Here is a 17,915-nt window from a genome sequence, read left to right as displayed (position 1 = left end):
ATTTATGATTATTTGAAATTTTTATTTCTGTCACGAAAAAAACAAAACTCATTTTATGCTGCAGACACAAATCACAATTTACATATTCATCTTTCCTGTATTAAAATTACACAAACAATATAAAACTGTCTATGTCTTCCATTAGTAAATATTATTTAAACTATATCCAATATTTTTCTTTGTTTTTATTCCGTTAAAACATCACACTTGCCTTTTTTTGTATTTTTCGGCATATTTGCTAAATGAAAAACAATCGACATTTGCGATCTTTTTCTCTTTATTTTTTAGTGTAATTTCCATTGCGATAAGAGGTGTCACGGTACTTGTCTATCCCAAATTCATGTATTTGGTTTTGATGTTATATTTGTTATTCTCGTGGGATTTTGTCTGATGTTTGGTCCGTTTCTGTGTGTGTTACATTTTAGTGTTGTGTCGTAGTTCTCCTCTTATATTTAATGCGTTTCCCTCGGTTTTAGTTTGTTACCCCGTTTTTGTTTTTTGTCCATGGATTTATGAGTTTTTGAACAGCGGTATATTACTGTTGCCTTTATTTTTTACGATCTGAAAATTTATTTAAATGTAAAATTATATGGAATGCTAATAGGAAAATATTTGAAAGAACATTAACGTTATCGGTTTTGTTTTATCTAGTCAAAATGTAACAAGCTCATATATAAATTAACTGTGTTATTGAGCTACACGAAATAAAATAAGTACGACGTTTTTTATATAATGTATAAAAAAAAAATAACGTCAAACTAACATTACCAAACTAACACCAACATCGTACGCAACATTCCTAGAGTTTGAAAGAGCATTGATGATATGCTTATTGCTAGTTTGCTTATGACGTCGTTAATGTTTGAATTGACAACTTCACGTCCACCTTTAGTTTCTGACGATAATTTCTATCTCAATCAAGTAACGCGATAAGGGAGAAATAAGCAAAAGCAAAATTAACAACTCAAGTAATTATCTTATAACTGATAAATTGATAAAGATATTTTGCTGACTATAAGTTAAACAGGTCATTTTAAAAATCATTCAATACGAACTGATAAATTGATAAAGATATTTTGCTGACTATAAGTTAAACAGGTCATTTTAAAAATCTTTCAATACGAATCATGTCATTTAAGTTGGTTTTGTTTTATGTATATTAAACTGTACTCTCAAACATAATAACTTTCATATTTGTTTAACATGTTATATTGATTTACGAGATCTTTATTAATGCAGAATTACACATTACAATTGTTGATAATTAAGGATCCTTGAAAAGGATAACAGTTGCAGTGGCGTTATTATTTTTATTCAGAAAATTTATCAGAATATAGTCATATGCGAGGCATTTCCTTCAAAAGGATATTGTCACAGTGCTTCAATTCAATATAAAATCCATTATGGGGTACCTGAGATCACCCTCATTTTTTATGGGATTAGTGTCCTTAGTTTTTGTTGTAGTGTTTTGTTGATTGGTGTGTCCAATTTTTGTTGTAGTGTTTTGTAGATTGGTCTGTCCAGTTTTTCGTAAAATATCTTGCAATTACATTGTCAGTTTCTTTTTGACTTATACGTTTTGAATTACCCCTTTTGTATCTTTTTTTTTTATCGTCATCAGCAGCATTTTATTTGACAATATTATTATTTTTTTCTATTGTATATATAATGCCGTGTTCAGCGACATTGTATGAAAATTCATTCAAAGTTTATCTGTATACTAAGAAGCAGTATAAATGCTCCTAACAACATGATTAAATATTTGACATGGTATAACATGTTTACCTCTATCTGGTCATTTCCATTTATAGTTGTGATGATTGATGTTCTTATATTGGCTGCTGTATTGGTTGTTTTAATTTTATTCGATGACGATTGCCTTTGAGTTTCCTTATCTTCCAATTCGTAATTTAAGTCACTGGGTTTCGTGTCGGTTGGACTATTTGTCCTTGATATTGTATTGGTTTCAGCTGTTTGACTTGATACATTATTGACAGGTGACAACTTCCCTGCAGATGAGGAATATCCAGGTATCTCATCTTTGGTTTCGATTGCGGTAGCTATCCTAGATGCTTCTGTTCCTGAAGAAGGTCTAGAATGTGAACCAATGGACGGCAATGTCACCTTTTCGTTAGCTGGATCAGATTGGTCTTTTGTCTTGTCTTCATTCATTTTATTCATAGTTTCAGATGCTTTTGATGTAGCTGTTTCATCCGCAAGAAGAAGATCTGCTGTTTTGTCATTGGTACTCGAGGGTCTTGGTGAATCCTCTGATTTTGATGTTGGTCTAGATACGTTTTCGTTATTTACTACTATTGGACCTTCTGCTTCACTAGTCATAATATCATCGTCTATTTGTTTGGTTGTCTTGTTTGCACTAGTGGGCCTTGATGTTTTATCTTTCCCTGACGAAGGTCTGGATTTGCGACCAGGAGGTGTTTGAGTACCTGTAAATACTTCATCATCAGCCTGTCCATTTATTTCTTTAGTGGTATTACTCGCACTTGTTGGTCTGGATGCGTTTCTTGACCCTGATGGTGGTCTAGATGTTGTAGTATAATCCGATGAGGATTGTCTTTTAGTTTCCTTATCTTCCAATTCGTTATTCAAGTCACTGGGTTTCGTGTCGGTTGGACTATTTGTCCTTGATAGTGTATTTACTTCAGCTGTTGGACTTGATACATTATTGACAGATGACAACTTCCCTGCAGATGAGGAATCTTCAAGTATCTCATCTTTGGTTTCGATTGCGGTAGCTATCCTAGATGCTTCTGATCCTGACGAAGGTCTAGAATTTGAACCAATGGACGGCAATGTTGTCTCAGTCACATTTTCGTTAGCTAAATCAGATTGGTCTTTTGTCTTGTCTTTACTCATTTTATTCATAGTTTCAGATGCTTTTGATATATCTGTTTCGTCTGCAGGAAGAAGATCTGCTGTTTTGTCATTGGTACTCAAAGGTCTTGGTGAATCCTCTGATTTTGATGTTGGTCTAGATACGTTTTCGTTATTCACTACTATTGGACCTTCTGTTTCACTAGTCATAATATCATCGTCTATTTGTTTGGTTGTCTTGTTTGCACTAGTGGGCCTTGATGTTTTATCTTTCTCTGACGAAGGTCTGGATTTGCGACCAGGAGGTGTTTGAGTACCTGTAAATACTTCATCATCAGCCTGTCCATTTATTTCTTTAGTGGTATTACTCGCACTTGTTGGTCTGGATGCGTTTCTTGACCCTGATGGTGGTCTAGATGTTGTAGTATAATCCGATGAGGATTGTCTTTTAGTTTCCTTATCTTCCAATTCGTTATTCAAGTCACTGGGTTTCGTGTCGGTTGGACTATTTGTCCTTGATATTGTATTTACTTCAGCTGTTTGACTTGATACATTATTGACAGGTGACAACTTCCCTGCAGATGAGGAACATCCAGGTATCTCATCTTTGGTTTCGATTGCGGTAGCTATCCTAGATGCTTCTGTTCCTGAAGAAGGTCTAGAATGTGAACCAATGGACGGCAATGTCACCTTTTCGTGAGCTGGATCAGATTGGTCTTTTGTCTTGTCTTCATTCATTTTATTCATAGTTTCAGATGCTTTTGATGTAGCTGTTTCATCTGCAGGAAGAAGATCTGCTGTTTTGTCATTGGTACTCGAGGGTCTTGGTGAATCCTCTGATTTTGATGTTGGTCTAGATACGTTTTCGTTATTTACTACTATTGGACCTTCTGCTTCACTAGTCATAATATCATCGTCTATTTGTTTGGTTGTCTTGTTTGCACTAGTGGGCCTTGATGTTTTATCTATCCCTGACGAAGGTCTGGATTTTCGACCAGGAGGTGTTTGAGTACCTGTAAATACTTCATCATCAGCCTGTCCATTTATTTCTTTAGTGGTATTACTCGCACTTGTTGGTCTGGATGCGTTTCTTGACCCTGATGGTGGTCTAGATGTTGTAGTATAATCCGATGAGGATTGTCTTTTAGTTTCCTTATCTTCCAATTCGTTATTCAAGTCACTGGGTTTCGTGTCGGTTGGACTATTTGTCCTTGATAGTGTATTTACTTCAGCTGTTGGACTTGATACATTATTGACAGATGACAACTTCCCTGCAGATGAGGAATCTTCAAGTATCTCATCTTTGGTTTCGATTGCGGTAGCTATCCTAGATGCTTCTGATCCTGACGAAGGTCTAGAATTTGAACCAATGGACGGCAATGTTGTCTCAGTCACATTTTCGTTAGCTAAATCAGATTGGTCTTTTGTCTTGTCTTTACTCATTTTATTCATAGTTTCAGATGCTTTTGATATATCTGTTTCGTCTGCAGGAAGAAGATCTGCTGTTTTGTCATTGGTACTCAAAGGTCTTGGTGAATCCTCTGATTTTGATGTTGGTCTAGATACGTTTTCGTTATTCACTACTATTGGACCTTCTGCTTCACTAGTCATAATATCATCGTCTATTTGTTTGGTTGTCTTGTTTGCACTAGTGGGCCTTGATGTTTTATCTTTCTCTGACGAAGGTCTGGATTTGCGACCAGGAGGTGTTTGAGTACCTGTAAATACTTCATCATCAGCCTGTCCATTTATTTCTTTAGTAGTATTACTCGCACTTGTTGGTCTGGATGCGTTTCTTGACCCTGATGGTGGTCTAGATGTTGTAGTATAATCCGATGAGGATTGTCTTTTAGTTTCCTTATCTTCCAATTCGTTATTCAAGTCACTGGGTTTCGTGTCGGTTGGACTATTTGTCCTTGATATTGTATTTACTTCAGCTGTTGGACTTGATACATTATTGACAGATGACAACTTCCCTGCAGATGAGGAATATCCAAGTATCTCATCTTTGGTTTCGATTACGGTAGCTGTCCTAGATGCTTCTGATCCTGACAAAGGTCTAGAATTTGAACCAATGGACGGCAATGCTGTCTTAGTCACATTTTCGTTAGCTGGATCAGATTGGTCTTTTGTCTTGTCTTTATTCATTTTATTCATAGTTTCAGATGATTTTGATATATCTGTTTCGTCTGCAGGAAGAAGATCTGCTGTTTTGTCATTGGTACTCGAAGGTCTTGGTGATTCCTCTGATTTTGATGTTGGTATAGATACGTTTTCGTTGTTCACTACTATTGGACCTTCTACTACATTAGTCATAATATCATTGTCTATTTGGTTGGTTGTCTTGTTTGCACTAGTGGGCCTTGATGTTTTATCTATCCCTGACGAAGGTCGTGATTTGCGGTCAGGAGGTGTTTGAGTACCTGTTAATACTTCATCACCAGCCTGTCCATTTATTTCTTTAGTGGTCTTACTCGCACTTGTTGGTCTGGATGCGTTTCTTGACCCTGATTGTGGTCTAGATGTAGTAATTTTATCCGATGAGGATTGTCTTTTAGTTTCCTTATCTTCCAATTCGTTATTTAAGTCACTGGGTTTCGTGTCGGTTGGACAATTTGTCCTTGATATTTTATTGGCTTCAGCTGTTGGACCTGATACATTATTGACAGGTGACAACTTCCCTGCAGATGAGGAATCCCCTGGTATCTTATCTTCGGTTTCGATTGCAGTAGCTGCCCTAGATGCTTCTGTTCCTGAAGAAGGTCTAGAATGTGAACCAATGGACGGCAATGTTGTCTCAATCACATTTTTGTTAGCTGGATCAGATTGGTCTTTTGTCTTGTCTTTATTCATTTTATTCATAGTTTCAGATGCTTTTGATATGTCTAGTTCGTCTGCAGGAAGAACATCTGCTGTTTTGTCATTGGTACTCGAAGGTCTTGGTAATTCCTTTGATTTTGATGTTGGCCTAGATACGTTTTCGTTGTTCACTACTATCGTACCTTCTGCTTCACTAGTCATAATATCATCGTCTATTTGTTTGGTTGTCTTGTTTGCACTAGTGGGCCTTGATGTTTTATCTATTCCTGACGAAGGTCGTGATTGGCGGTCATGAGGTGTTTGAGTACCTGTAAATACTTCATCATCAGCCTGTCCATTTATTTCTTTAGTTGTCTTACTCGCACTTGTTGGTCTGGATGCGTTTCTTGACCCTGATGGTGGTCTAGATGTTGTAGTTTTATCCGATGATGATTGTTTTTTAGTTTCCTTATCTTCCAATTCGTTATTTAAGTCACTGGGTTTCGTGTCGGTTGGACTATTTGTCTTTGATATTGTATTGGCTTCAGCTGTTGGACTTGATACATTATTGAGAGGTGACAACTTCCCTGCAGATGAGGAATATCCAGGTATCTCATCTTTGGTTTCGATTGCGGTTGCTATCCTAGATGCTTCTGATCCTGACGAAGGTCTAGAATTTGAACCAATGGACGGCAATGTTGTCTCTGTCACATTTTCGTTAGCTGGATCAGATTGGTCTTTTGTCTTGTCTTTATTCATTTTATTCATAGTTTCAGATGCTTTTGATATATCTGGTTCGTCTGCAGGAAGAACATCTGCTGTTTTGTCATTGGTACTCAAAGGTCTTGGTGATTCCTTTGATTTTGATGTTGGCCTAGATACATTTTCGTTGTTCACTACTATCGGACCTTCTGCTTCACTAGTCATAATATCGTCGTCTATTTGTTTGGTTGTCTTGTTTGCACTAGTGGGCCTTGATGTTTTATCTATTCCTGACGAAGGTCGTGATTGACGTTCGGGAGGTGTTTGAGTACCTGTAAATACTTTATCATCAGCCTTGCCATTTATTTTTTTAGTGGTCTTACTCGCACTTGTTGGTCTGGATGCGTTTCTTGACCCTGAGGGTGGTCTAGATGTAGTAATTTTATCCGATGAGGATTGTCTTTTAGTTTCCTTATCTTCCAATTCGTTATTTAAGTCACTGGGTTTCGTGTCGGTTGGACTATTTGTCCTTGATATTGTATTAGCTTCAGCTGTTGAACTTGATACATTATTGACAGGTGACAACTTCCCTACAGATGAGGAATCTCCAGGTACCTCATCTTTGCTTTCGATTGCGGTAGCTATCCTAGATGCTCCTGATCCTGACGAAGGTCTAGAATTTGAACCAATGGACGGCAATGTTGTCTCAGTCACATTTTCGTTAGCTGGATCAGATTGGTCTTTTGTCTTGTCTTTATTCATTTTATTCATAGTTTCAGATGCTTTTGATATATCTGGTTCGTCTGCAGGAAGAACATCTGCTGTTTTGTCATTATTACTCGAAAGTCTTGGTGATTTATCCGATGATGATTGTCTTTTAGTTTCCTTATCTTCCAATTCGTTATTTAAGTCACTGGGTTTCGTGTCGGTTGGACTATTTGTCTTTGATATTGTATTGGCTTCAGCTGTTGGACTTGATACATTATTGAGAGGTGACAACTTCCCTGCAGATGAGGAATATCCAGGTATCTCATCTTTGGTTTCGATTGCGGTTGCTATCCTAGATGCTTCTGATCCTGACGAAGGTCTAGAATTTGAACCAATGGACGGCAATGTTGTCTCAGTCACCTTTTCGTTAGCTGGATCAGATTGGTCTTTTGTCTTGTCTCTATTCATTTTATTCATAGTTTCAGATGCTTTTGATATGTCTGGTTCGTCTGCAGGAAGAACATCTGCTGTTTTGTCATTATCACTCGAAAGTCTTGGTGATTCCTCTGATTTTGATGTTGGTCTAGATACGTTTTCGTTGTTCACTACTATTGGACCTTCTGCTTCACTAGTCATAATATCATCGTCTATTTGTTTGGTTGTCTTGTTTGCACTAGTGGGCCTTGATGTTTTATCTATCCCTGACGAAGGTCGTGATTTGCGGTCAGGAGGTGTTTGAGTACCTGTAGATACTTCTTCATCAGCCTGTCCATTTATTTCTTTAGTGGTCTTACTAGCACTTGTTGGTCTGGATGCGTTTCTTGACCCTGGTGGTGGTCTAGATGTTGTAGTTTTATCCGATGATGATTGTCTTTTAGTTTCCTTATCTTCCAATTCGTTATTTAAGTCACTGGGTTTCGTGTCGGTTGGACTATTTGTCTTTGATATTGTATTGGCTTCAGCTGTTGGACTTGATACATTATTGAAAGGTGACAACTTCCCTGCAGATGAGGAATCTCCAGGAATCTCATCTTTGGTTTCGATTGCGGTAGCTATCCTAGATGCTTCTGATCCTGACGAAGGTCTAGAATTTGAACCAATGGACGGCAATGTTGTCTCAGTCACCTTTTCGTTAGCTGGATCAGATTGGTCTTTTGTCTTGTCTCTATTCATTTTATTCATAGTTTCAGATGCTTTTGATATGTCTGGTTCGTCTGCAGGAAGAACATCTGTTGTTTTGTCATTGGTACTCAAAGGTCTTGGTGATTCCTTTGATTTTGATGTTGGCCTAGATACATTTTCGTTGTTCACTACTATCGGACCTTCTGCTTCACTTGTCATAATATCATCGTCTATTTGTTTGGTTGTCTTGTTTGCACTAGTGGGCCTTGGTGTATTATCTATCCCTGACGAAGGTCGTGATTGACGTTCGGGAGGTGTTTGAGTACCTGTAAATACTTTATCATCAGCCTTGCCATTTATTTCTTTAGTGGTCTTACTCGCACTTGTTGGTCTGGATGCGTTTCTTGACCCTGAGGGTGGTCTAGATGTAGTAATTTTATCCGATGAGGATTGTCTTTTAGTTTCCTTATCTTCCAATTCGTTATTTAAGTCACTGGGTTTCGTGTCGGTTGGACTATTTGTCCTTGATATTGTATTAGCTTCAGCTGTTGAACTTGATACATTATTGACAGGTGACAACTTCCCTACAGATGAGGAATCTCCAGGTACCTCATCTTTGCTTTCGATTGCGGTAGCTATCCTAGATGCTCCTGATCCTGACGAAGGTCTAGAATTTGAACCAATGGACGGCAATGTTGTCTCAGTCACATTTTCGTTAGCTGGATCAGATTGGTCTTTTGTCTTGTCTTTATTCATTTTATTCATAGTTTCAGATGCTTTTGATATGTCTAGTTCGTCTGCAGGAAGAACATCTGCTGTTTTGTCATTGGTACTCGAAGGTCTTGGTGATTCCTTTGATTTTGATGTTGGCCTAGATACGTTTTCGTTGTTCACTACTATCGTACCTTCTGCTTCACTAGTCATAATATCATCGTCTATTTGTTTGGTTGTCTTGTTTGCACTAGTGGGCCTTGATGTTTTATCTATTCCTGACGAAGGTCGTGATTGGCGGTCATGAGGTGTTTGAGTACCTGTAAATACTTCATCATCAGCCTGTCCATTTATTTCTTTAGTTGTCTTACTAGCACTTGTTGGTCTGGATGCGTTTCTTGACCCTGATGGTGGTCTAGATGTTGTAGTTTTATCCGATGATGATTGTCTTTTAGTTTCCTTATCTTCCAATTCGTTATTTAAGTCACTGGGTTTCGTGTCGGTTGGACTATTTGTCTTTGATATTGTATTGGCTTCAGCTGTTGGACTTGATACATTATTGAGAGGTGACAACTTCCCTGCAGATGAGGAATATCCAGGTATCTCATCTTTGGTTTCGATTGCGGTTGCTATCCTAGATGCTTCTGATCCTGACGAAGGTCTAGAATTTGAACCAATGGACGGCAATGTTGTCTCAGTCACCTTTTCGTTAGCTGGATCAGATTGGTCTTTTGTCTTGTCTCTATTCATTTTATTCATAGTTTCAGATGCTTTTGATATGTCTGGTTCGTCTGCAGGAAGAACATCTGTTGTTTTGTCATTGGTACTCAAAGGTCTTGGTGATTCCTTTGATTTTGATGTTGGCCTAGATACATATTCGTTGTTCACTACTATCGGACCTTCTGCTTCACTAGTCATAATATCATCGTCTATTTGTTTGGTTGTCTTGTTTGCACTAGTGGGCCTTGATGTATTATCTATCCCTGACGAAGGTCGTGATTGACGTTCGGGAGGTGTTTGAGTACCTGTAAATACTTTATCATCAGCCTTGCCATTTATTTCTTTAGTGGTCTTACTCGCACTTGTTGGTCTGGATGCGTTTCTTGACCCTGAGGGTGGTCTAGATGTAGTAATTTTATCCGATGAGGATTGTCTTTTAGTTTCCTTATCTTCCAATTCGTTATTTAAGTCACTGGGTTTCGTGTCGGTTGGACTATTTGTCCTTGATATTGTATTAGCTTCAGCTGTTGAACTTGATACATTATTGACAGGTGACAACTTCCCTACAGATGAGGAATCTCCAGGTACCTCATCTTTGCTTTCGATTGCGGTAGCTATCCTAGATGCTCCTGATCCTGACGAAGGTCTAGAATTTGAACCAATGGACGGCAATGTTGTCTCAGTCACATTTTCGTTAGCTGGATCAGATTGGTCTTTTGTCTTGTCTTTATTCATTTTATTCATAGTTTCAGATGCTTTTGATATATCTGGTTCGTCTGCAGGAAGAACATCTGCTGTTTTGTCATTATTACTCGAAAGTCTTGGTGATTCCTCTGATTTTGATGTTGGTCTAGATACGTTTTCGTTGTTCACTACTATTGGACCTTCTGCTTCACTAGTCATAATATCATCGTCTATTTGTTTGGTTGTCTTGTTTGCACTAGTGGGCCTTGATGTTTTATCTATCCCTGACGAAGGTCGTGATTGGCGGTCATGAGGTGTTTGAGTACCTGTAAATACTTCATCATCAGCCTGTCCATTTATTTCTTTAGTTGTCTTACTCGCACTTGTTGGTCTGGATGCGTTTCTTGACCCTGATGGTGGTCTAGATGTTGTAGTTTTATCCGATGATGATTGTCTTTTAGTTTCCTTATCTTCCAATTCGTTATTTAAGTCACTGGGTTTCGTGTCGGTTGGACTATTTGTCTTTGATATTGTATTGGCTTCAGCTGTTGGACTTGATACATTATTGAGAGGTGACAACTTCCCTGCAGATGAGGAATATCCAGGTATCTCATCTTTGGTTTCGTTTGCGGTTGCTATCCTAGATGCTTCTGATCCTGACGAAGGTCTAGAATTTGAACCAATGGACGGCAATGTTGTCTCAGTCACCTTTTCGTTAGCTGGATCAGATTGGTCTTTTGTCTTGTCTCTATTCATTTTATTCATAGTTTCAGATGCTTTTGATATGTCTGGTTCGTCTGCAGGAAGAACATCTGTTGTTTTGTCATTTGTACTCAAAGGTCTTGGTGATTCCTTTGATTTTGATGTTGGCCTTGATACATTTTCGTTGTTCACTACTATCGGACCTTCTGCTTCACTAGTCATAATATCATCGTCTATTTGTTTGGTTGTCTTGTTTGCACTAGTGGGCCTTGATGTTTTATCTATCCCTGACGAAGGTCGTGATTGACGTTCGGGAGGTGTTTGAGTACCTGTAAATACTTTATCATCAGCCTTGCCATTTATTTCTTTAGTGGTCTTACTCGCACTTGTTGGTCTGGATGCGTTTCTTGACCCTGAGGGTGGTCTAGATGTAGTAATTTTATCCGTTGAGGATTGTCTTTTAGTTTCCTTATCTTCGAATTCGTTATTTAAGTCACTGGGTTTCGTGTCGGTTGGACTATTTGTCCTTGATATTGTATTAGCTTCAGCTGTTGAACTTGATACATTATTGACAGGTGACAACTTCCTTGCAGATGAGGAATCTCCAGGTACCTCATCTTTGCTTTCGATTGCGGTAGCTATCCTAGATGCTTCTGATCCTGACGAAGGTCTAGAATTTGAACCAATGGACGGCAATGTTGTCTCAGTCACCTTTTCGTTAGCTGGATCAGATTGGTCTTTTGTCTTGTCTCTATTCATTTTATTCATAGTTTCAGATGCTTTTGATATATCTGGTTCGTCTGCAGGAAGAACATCTGCTGTTTTGTCATTATCACTCGAAAGTCTTGGTGATTCCTCTGATTTTGATGTTGGTCTAGATACGTTTTCGTTGTTCACTACTATTGGACCTTCTGCTTCACTAGTCATAATATCATCGTCTATTTGTTTGGTTGTCTTGTTTGCACTAGTGGGCCTTGATGTTTTATCTATCCCTGACGAAGGTCGTGATTTGCGGTCAGGAGGTGTTTGAGTACCTGTAGATACTTCATCATCAGCCTGTCCATTTATTTCTTTAGTGGTCTTACTCGCACTTGTTGGTCTGGGTGCGTTTCTTGACCCTGAGGGTGGTCTAGATGTAGTAGTTTTATCCGATGATGATTGTCTTTTAGTTTCCTTATCTTCCAATTCGTTATTTAAGTCACTTGGTTTCGTGTCGGTCGGACTATTTGTCTTTGATATTGTATTGGCTTCAGCTGTTGGACTTGATACATTATTGAAAGGTGACAACTTCCCTGCAGATGAGGAATCTCCAGGTATCTCATCTTTGGTTTCGATTGCGGTAGCTATCCTAGATTCTTCTGATCCTGACGAAGGTCTAGAATTTGAACCAATGGATGGCAATGTTGTCTCCGTCACCTTTTCGTTAGCTGGATCAGATTGGTCTTTTGTCTTGTCTTTATTCATTTTATTCATAGTTTCAGATGCTTTTGATATGTCTAGTTCGTCTGCAGGAAGAACATCTGCTGTTTTGTCATATGTACTCGAAGGTCTTGGTGATTCCTTTGATTTTGATATTGGCCTAGATACGTTTTCGTTGTTCACTACTATCGGACCTTCTGCTTCACTAGTCATAATATCATCGCCTATTTGTTTGGTTGTCTTGTTTGCACTAGTGGGCCTTGATGTTTTATCTATCCCTGACGAAGGTCGTGATTGACGTTCGGGGGGTGTTTGAGTACCTGTAAATACTTTATCATCAGCCTTGCCATTTATTTCTTTAGTGGTCTTACTCGCACTTGTTGGTCTGGATGCGTTTCTTGACCCTGAGGGTGGTCTAGATGTAGTAATTTTATCCGATGAGGATTGTCTTTTAGTTTCCTTATCTTCCAATTCGTTATTTAAGTCACTGGGTTTCGTGTCGGTTGGACTATTTGTCCTTGATATTGTATTGGCTTCAGCTGTTGAACTTGATACATTATTGACAGGTGACAACTTCCCTACAGATGAGGAATCTCCAGGTACCTCATCTTTGCTTTCGATTGCGGTAGCTATCCTAGATGCTCCTGATCCTGACGAAGGTCTAGAATTTGAACCAATGGACGGCAATGTTGTCTCAGTCACATTTTCGTTAGCTGGATCAGATTGGTCTTTTGTCTTGTCTTTATTCATTTTATTCATAGTTTCAGATGCTTTTGATATGTCTAGTTCGTCTGCAGGAAGAACATCTGTTGTTTTGTCATTGGTACTCGAAGGTCTTGGTGATTCTTTTGATTTTGATGTTGGTCTAGATACGTTTTCGTTGTTCACTACTATCGGACCTTCTGCTTCACTAGTCATAATATCATCGTCTATTTGTTTGGTTGTCTTGTTTGCACTAGTGGGCCTTGATGTTTTATCTATTCCTGACGAAGGTCGTGATTGGCGCTCAGGAGGTGTTTGAGTACCTGTAAATACTTCATCATCAGCCTGTCCATTTATTTCTTTAGTAGTCTTACTCGCACTTGTTGGTCTGGATGCGTTTCTTGACCCTGATAGTGGTCTTGATGTTGTAGTTTTATCCGATGATGATTGTCTTTTAGTTTCCTTATCTTCCAATTCGTTATTTAAGTCACTTGGTTTCGTGTCGGTTGGACTATTTGTCTTTGATATTGTATTGGCTTCAGCTGTTGGACTTGATACATTATTGACAGGTGACAACTTCCCTGCAGATGAGGAATCTCCTGGTATCTCATCTTTGGTTTCGATTGCGGTTGCTATCCTAGATGCTTCTGATCCTGACGAAGGTCTAGAATTTGAACTAATGGACGGCAATGTTGTCTCAGTCGAATTTTCGTTAGCTGGATCAGATTGGTCTTTTGTCTTGTCTTTATTCATTTTATTCATAGTTTCAGATGATTTTGATATGTCTGGTTCGTCTGCAGGAAGAAGATCTGCTGTTTTGTCATTGGTACTCGAAGGTCTTGGTGATTCCTTTGATTTTGATGTTGGCCTAGATACGTTTTCGTTGTTCACTAGTCTCGGACCTTCTGCTTCACTAGTCATAATATCATCGTCTATTTGTTTGGTTGTCTTGTTTGCACTAGTGGGCCTTGATGTTTTATCTATCCCTGACGAAGGTCTTGATTGGCGTTCAGGAGGTGTTTGAGTACCTGTAAATACTTCATCATCAGCCTGTCCATTTATTTCTTTAGTGGTCTTACTCGCACTTGTTGGTCTGGATGCGTTTCTTGACCCTGATAGTGGTCTTGATGTTGTAGTTTTATCCGCTGATGATTGTCTTTTAGTTTCCTTATCTTCCAATTCGTTATTTAAGTCACTTGGTTTCGTGTCGGTTGGACTATTTATCCTTGATATTGTATTGGCTTCAGCTGTTGGACTTGATACATTATTGACAGGTGACAACTTCCCTGCAGATGAGGAATATCCAGGTATCTCATCTTTGGTTTCGATTGCAGTTGCTATCCTAGATGCTTCTGATCCTGACGAAAGTCTAGAATTTGAACCAATGGACGGCAATGTTGTCTCAGTCACCTTTTCGTTAGCTGGATCAGATTGGTCTTTTGTCTTTTCTCTATTCATTTTATTCATAGTTTCAGATGCTTTTGATATGTCTGGTTCGTCTGCAGGAAGAACATCTGCTGTTTTGTCATTGGTACTTGAAGGTCTTGGTGATTCCTTTGATTTTGATGTTGGCCTAGATACGTTTTCGTTGTTCACTACTATCGGACCTTCTGCTTCACAAGTCATAATATCATCGTCTATTTGTTTGGTTGTCTTGTTTGCACTAGTGGGCCTTGATGTTTTAACTATCCCTGACGAAGGTCTTGATTGGCGTTCGGGTGGTGTTTGAGTACCTGTAAATACTTTATCATCAGCCTTGCCATTTATTTCTTTAGTGGTCTTACTCGCACTTGTTGGTCTGGATGCGTTTCTTGACCCTGAGGGTGGTCTAGATGTAGTCATTTTATCCGATGAGGATTGTCTTTTAGTTTCCTTATGTTCCAATTCGTTATTTAAGTCACTGGGTTTCGTGTCGGTTGGACTATTTGTCCTTGATATTGTATTAGCTTCAGCTGTTGAACATGATACATTATTGACAGGTGACAACTTCCCTGCAGATGAGGAATCTCCAGGTACCTCATCTTTGCATTTGATTGCGGTAGCTATCCTAGATGCTTCTGATCCTGACGAAGGTCTAGAATTTGAACAAATAGACGGCAATGTTGTCTCAGTCACATTTTCGTTAGCTGGATAAGATTGGTCTTTTGTCTTGTCTTTATTCATTTTATTCATAGTTTCAGATACTTTTGATATATCTGTTTCGTCTGCAGGAAGAAGATCTGCTCTTTTGTCATTGGTACTCGAAGGTCTTGGTGATTCCTTTGATTTTGATGTTGGTCTAGATACGTTTTTGTTGTTCACTACTATTGGACCTTCTGTATCACTAGTCATAATATCATCGTCTATTTGTTTGGTTGTCTTGTTTGCACTAGTGGGCCTTGATGTTTTATCTATCCCTGACGAAGGTCGTGATTGGCGGTCATGAGGTGTTTGAGTACCTGTAAATACTTCATCATCAGCCTGTCCATTTATTTCTTTAGTAGTCTTACTCGCACTTGTTGGTCTGGGTGCGTTTCTTGACCCTGATGGTGGTCTAGATGTTGTAGTTTTATCCGATGATGATTGTCTTTTAGTTTCCTTATCTTCCAATTCGTTATTTAAGTCACTGGGTTTCGTGTCGGTTGGACTATTTGTCCTTGATATTGTATTGGCTTCAGCTGTTGGACTTGATACATTATTGACAGGTGACAACTTCCCTGCAGATGAGGAATCTCCAGGTATCTCATCTTTGGTTTCGATTGCGGTAGCTATCCTAGATGCTTCTGATCCTGACGAATTTCTAGGATTTGAACCAATGGACGGCAATGTTGTCTCAGTCACATTTTCGTTAGCTGGATCAGATTGGTGTTTTGTCTTGTCTTTATTCATTTTATTCATAGTTTCAGATGCTTTTGATATATCTGGTTCGTCTGCAGGAAGAACATCTGCTGTTTTGTCATTGGTACTCGAAGGTCTTGGTGATTCCTTTGATTTTGATGTTGGTCTAGATACGTTTTCGTTGTTCACTACTATTGGACCTTCTGCTTCACTAGTCATAATATCATCGTCTATTTGTTTGGTTGTCTTGTTTGCACTAGTGGGCCTTGATGTTTTATCTATCCCTGACGAAGGTCTTGATTGGCGTTCGGGTGGTGTTTGAGTACCTGTAAATACTTTATCATCAGCCTTGCCATTTATTTCTTTAGTGGTCTTACTCGCACTTGTTGGTCTGGATGCGTTTCTTGACCCTGAGGGTGGTCTAGATGTAGTAATTTTATCCGATGAGGATTGTCTTTTAGTTTCCTTATCTTCCAATTCGTTATTTAAGTCACTGGGTTTCGTGTCGGTTGGACTATTTGTCCTTGATATTGTATTAGCTTCAGCTGTTGAACATGATACATTATTGACAGGTGACAACTTCCCTGCAGATGAGGAATCTCCAGGTACCTCATCTTTGCTTTTGATTGCGGTAGCTATCCTAGATGCTTCTGATCCTGACGAAGGTCTAGAATTTGAACAAATGGACGGCAATGTTGTCTCAGTCACATTTTCGTTAGCTGGATAAGATTGGTCTTTTGTCTTGTCTTTATTCATTTTATTCATAGTTTCAGATACTTTTGATATATCTGGTTCGTCTGCAGGAAGAACATCTGCTCTTTTGTCATTGGTACTCGAAGGTCTTGGTGATTCCTTTGATTTTGATGTTGGTCTAGATACGTTTATGTTGTTCACTACTATTGGACCTTCTGTATCACTTGTCATAATATCATCGTCTATTTGTTTGGTTGTCTTGTTTGCACTAGTGGGCCTTGATGTTTTATCTATCCCTGACGAAGGTCGTGATTGGCGGTCAGGAGGTGTTTGAGTACCTGTAAATACTTCATCATCAGCCTGTCCATTTATTTCTTTAGTAGCCTTACTTGCACTTGTTGGTCTGGGTGCGTTTCTTGACCCTGATGGTGGTCTAGATGTTGTAGTTTTATCCGATGATGATTGTCTTTTAGTTTCCTTATCTTCCAATTCGTTATTTAAGTCACTTGGTTTCGTGTCGGTTGGACTATTTGTCCTTGATATTGTATTGGCTTCAGCTGTTGGACTTGATACATTATTGACAGGTGACAACTTCCCTGCAGATGAGGAATCTCCAGGTATCTCATCTTTGGTTTCGATTGCGGTAGCTATCCTAGATGCTTCTGATCCTGACGAAGGTCTAGGATTTGAACCAATGGACGGCAATGTTGTCTCAGTCACATTTTCGTTAGCTGGATCAGATTGGTTTTTTGTCTTGTCGATATTCATTTTATTCATAGTTTCAGATGCTTTTGATATATCTGGTTCGTCTGCAGGAAGAACATCTGCTGTTTTGTCATTGGTACTCGAAGGTCTTGGTGATTCCTCTGATTTTGATGTTGGTCTAGATACGTTTTCGTTGTTCACTACTATTGGACCTTTTGCTTCACTAGTCATTATATCATCGTCTATTTGTTTGGTTGTCTTGTTTGCACTAGTGGGCCTTGGTGTTTTATCTATCCCTGACGAAGGTCGTGATTGGCGATCAGGAGGTGTCTGAGTACCTGTAAATACTTCATCATCAGCCTGTCCATTTATTTCTTTAGTGGTCTTACTCGCACTTGTTGGTCTGGATGCGTTTCTTGACCCTGAGGGTGGTCTAGATGTAGTAATTTTATCCGATGATGATTGTCTTTTAGTTTCCTTATCTTCCAATTCGTTATTTAAGTCACTTGGTTTCTTGTCGGTTGGACTATTTGTCCTTGATATTGTATTGGCTTCAGCTGTTGGACTTGATACATTATTGACAGGTGACAATTTCC

The 17,915-nt window shown here is 38.8% G+C and overlaps 1 protein-coding gene across 2 annotated transcripts in view; it reads right to left on the bottom strand.

The window, feature by feature from the left end:
• Window positions 1-17,915, bottom strand: part of LOC143047844 (uncharacterized) — a 40,293-nt gene that overhangs the window by 5,452 nt on the left and 16,926 nt on the right. Inside the window, exon 1 of one of the 2 annotated variants that reach the window (XM_076221144.1) lies at window positions 1,786-2,225. The exons of the other annotated variant lie outside the window; for it this stretch is intronic. Within the exon in view, the coding sequence (XP_076077259.1) occupies window positions 1,786-2,181 (396 nt within the window). The 5' untranslated portion in view covers window positions 2,182-2,225. Of the gene's footprint in view, window positions 1-1,785; window positions 2,226-17,915 lie in introns of those variants that run through there. 2 annotated transcript variants of the gene reach the window in all.

Source organism: Mytilus galloprovincialis, chromosome 1, assembly GCF_965363235.1.
Source record: "Mytilus galloprovincialis chromosome 1, xbMytGall1.hap1.1, whole genome shotgun sequence".
NCBI classification, from domain to species: Eukaryota; Metazoa; Mollusca; class Bivalvia; order Mytilida; family Mytilidae; genus Mytilus; species Mytilus galloprovincialis.
Note: the sequence above shows the minus strand (reverse complement) of the source record. Positions and strands in the feature narration are given on the sequence as shown.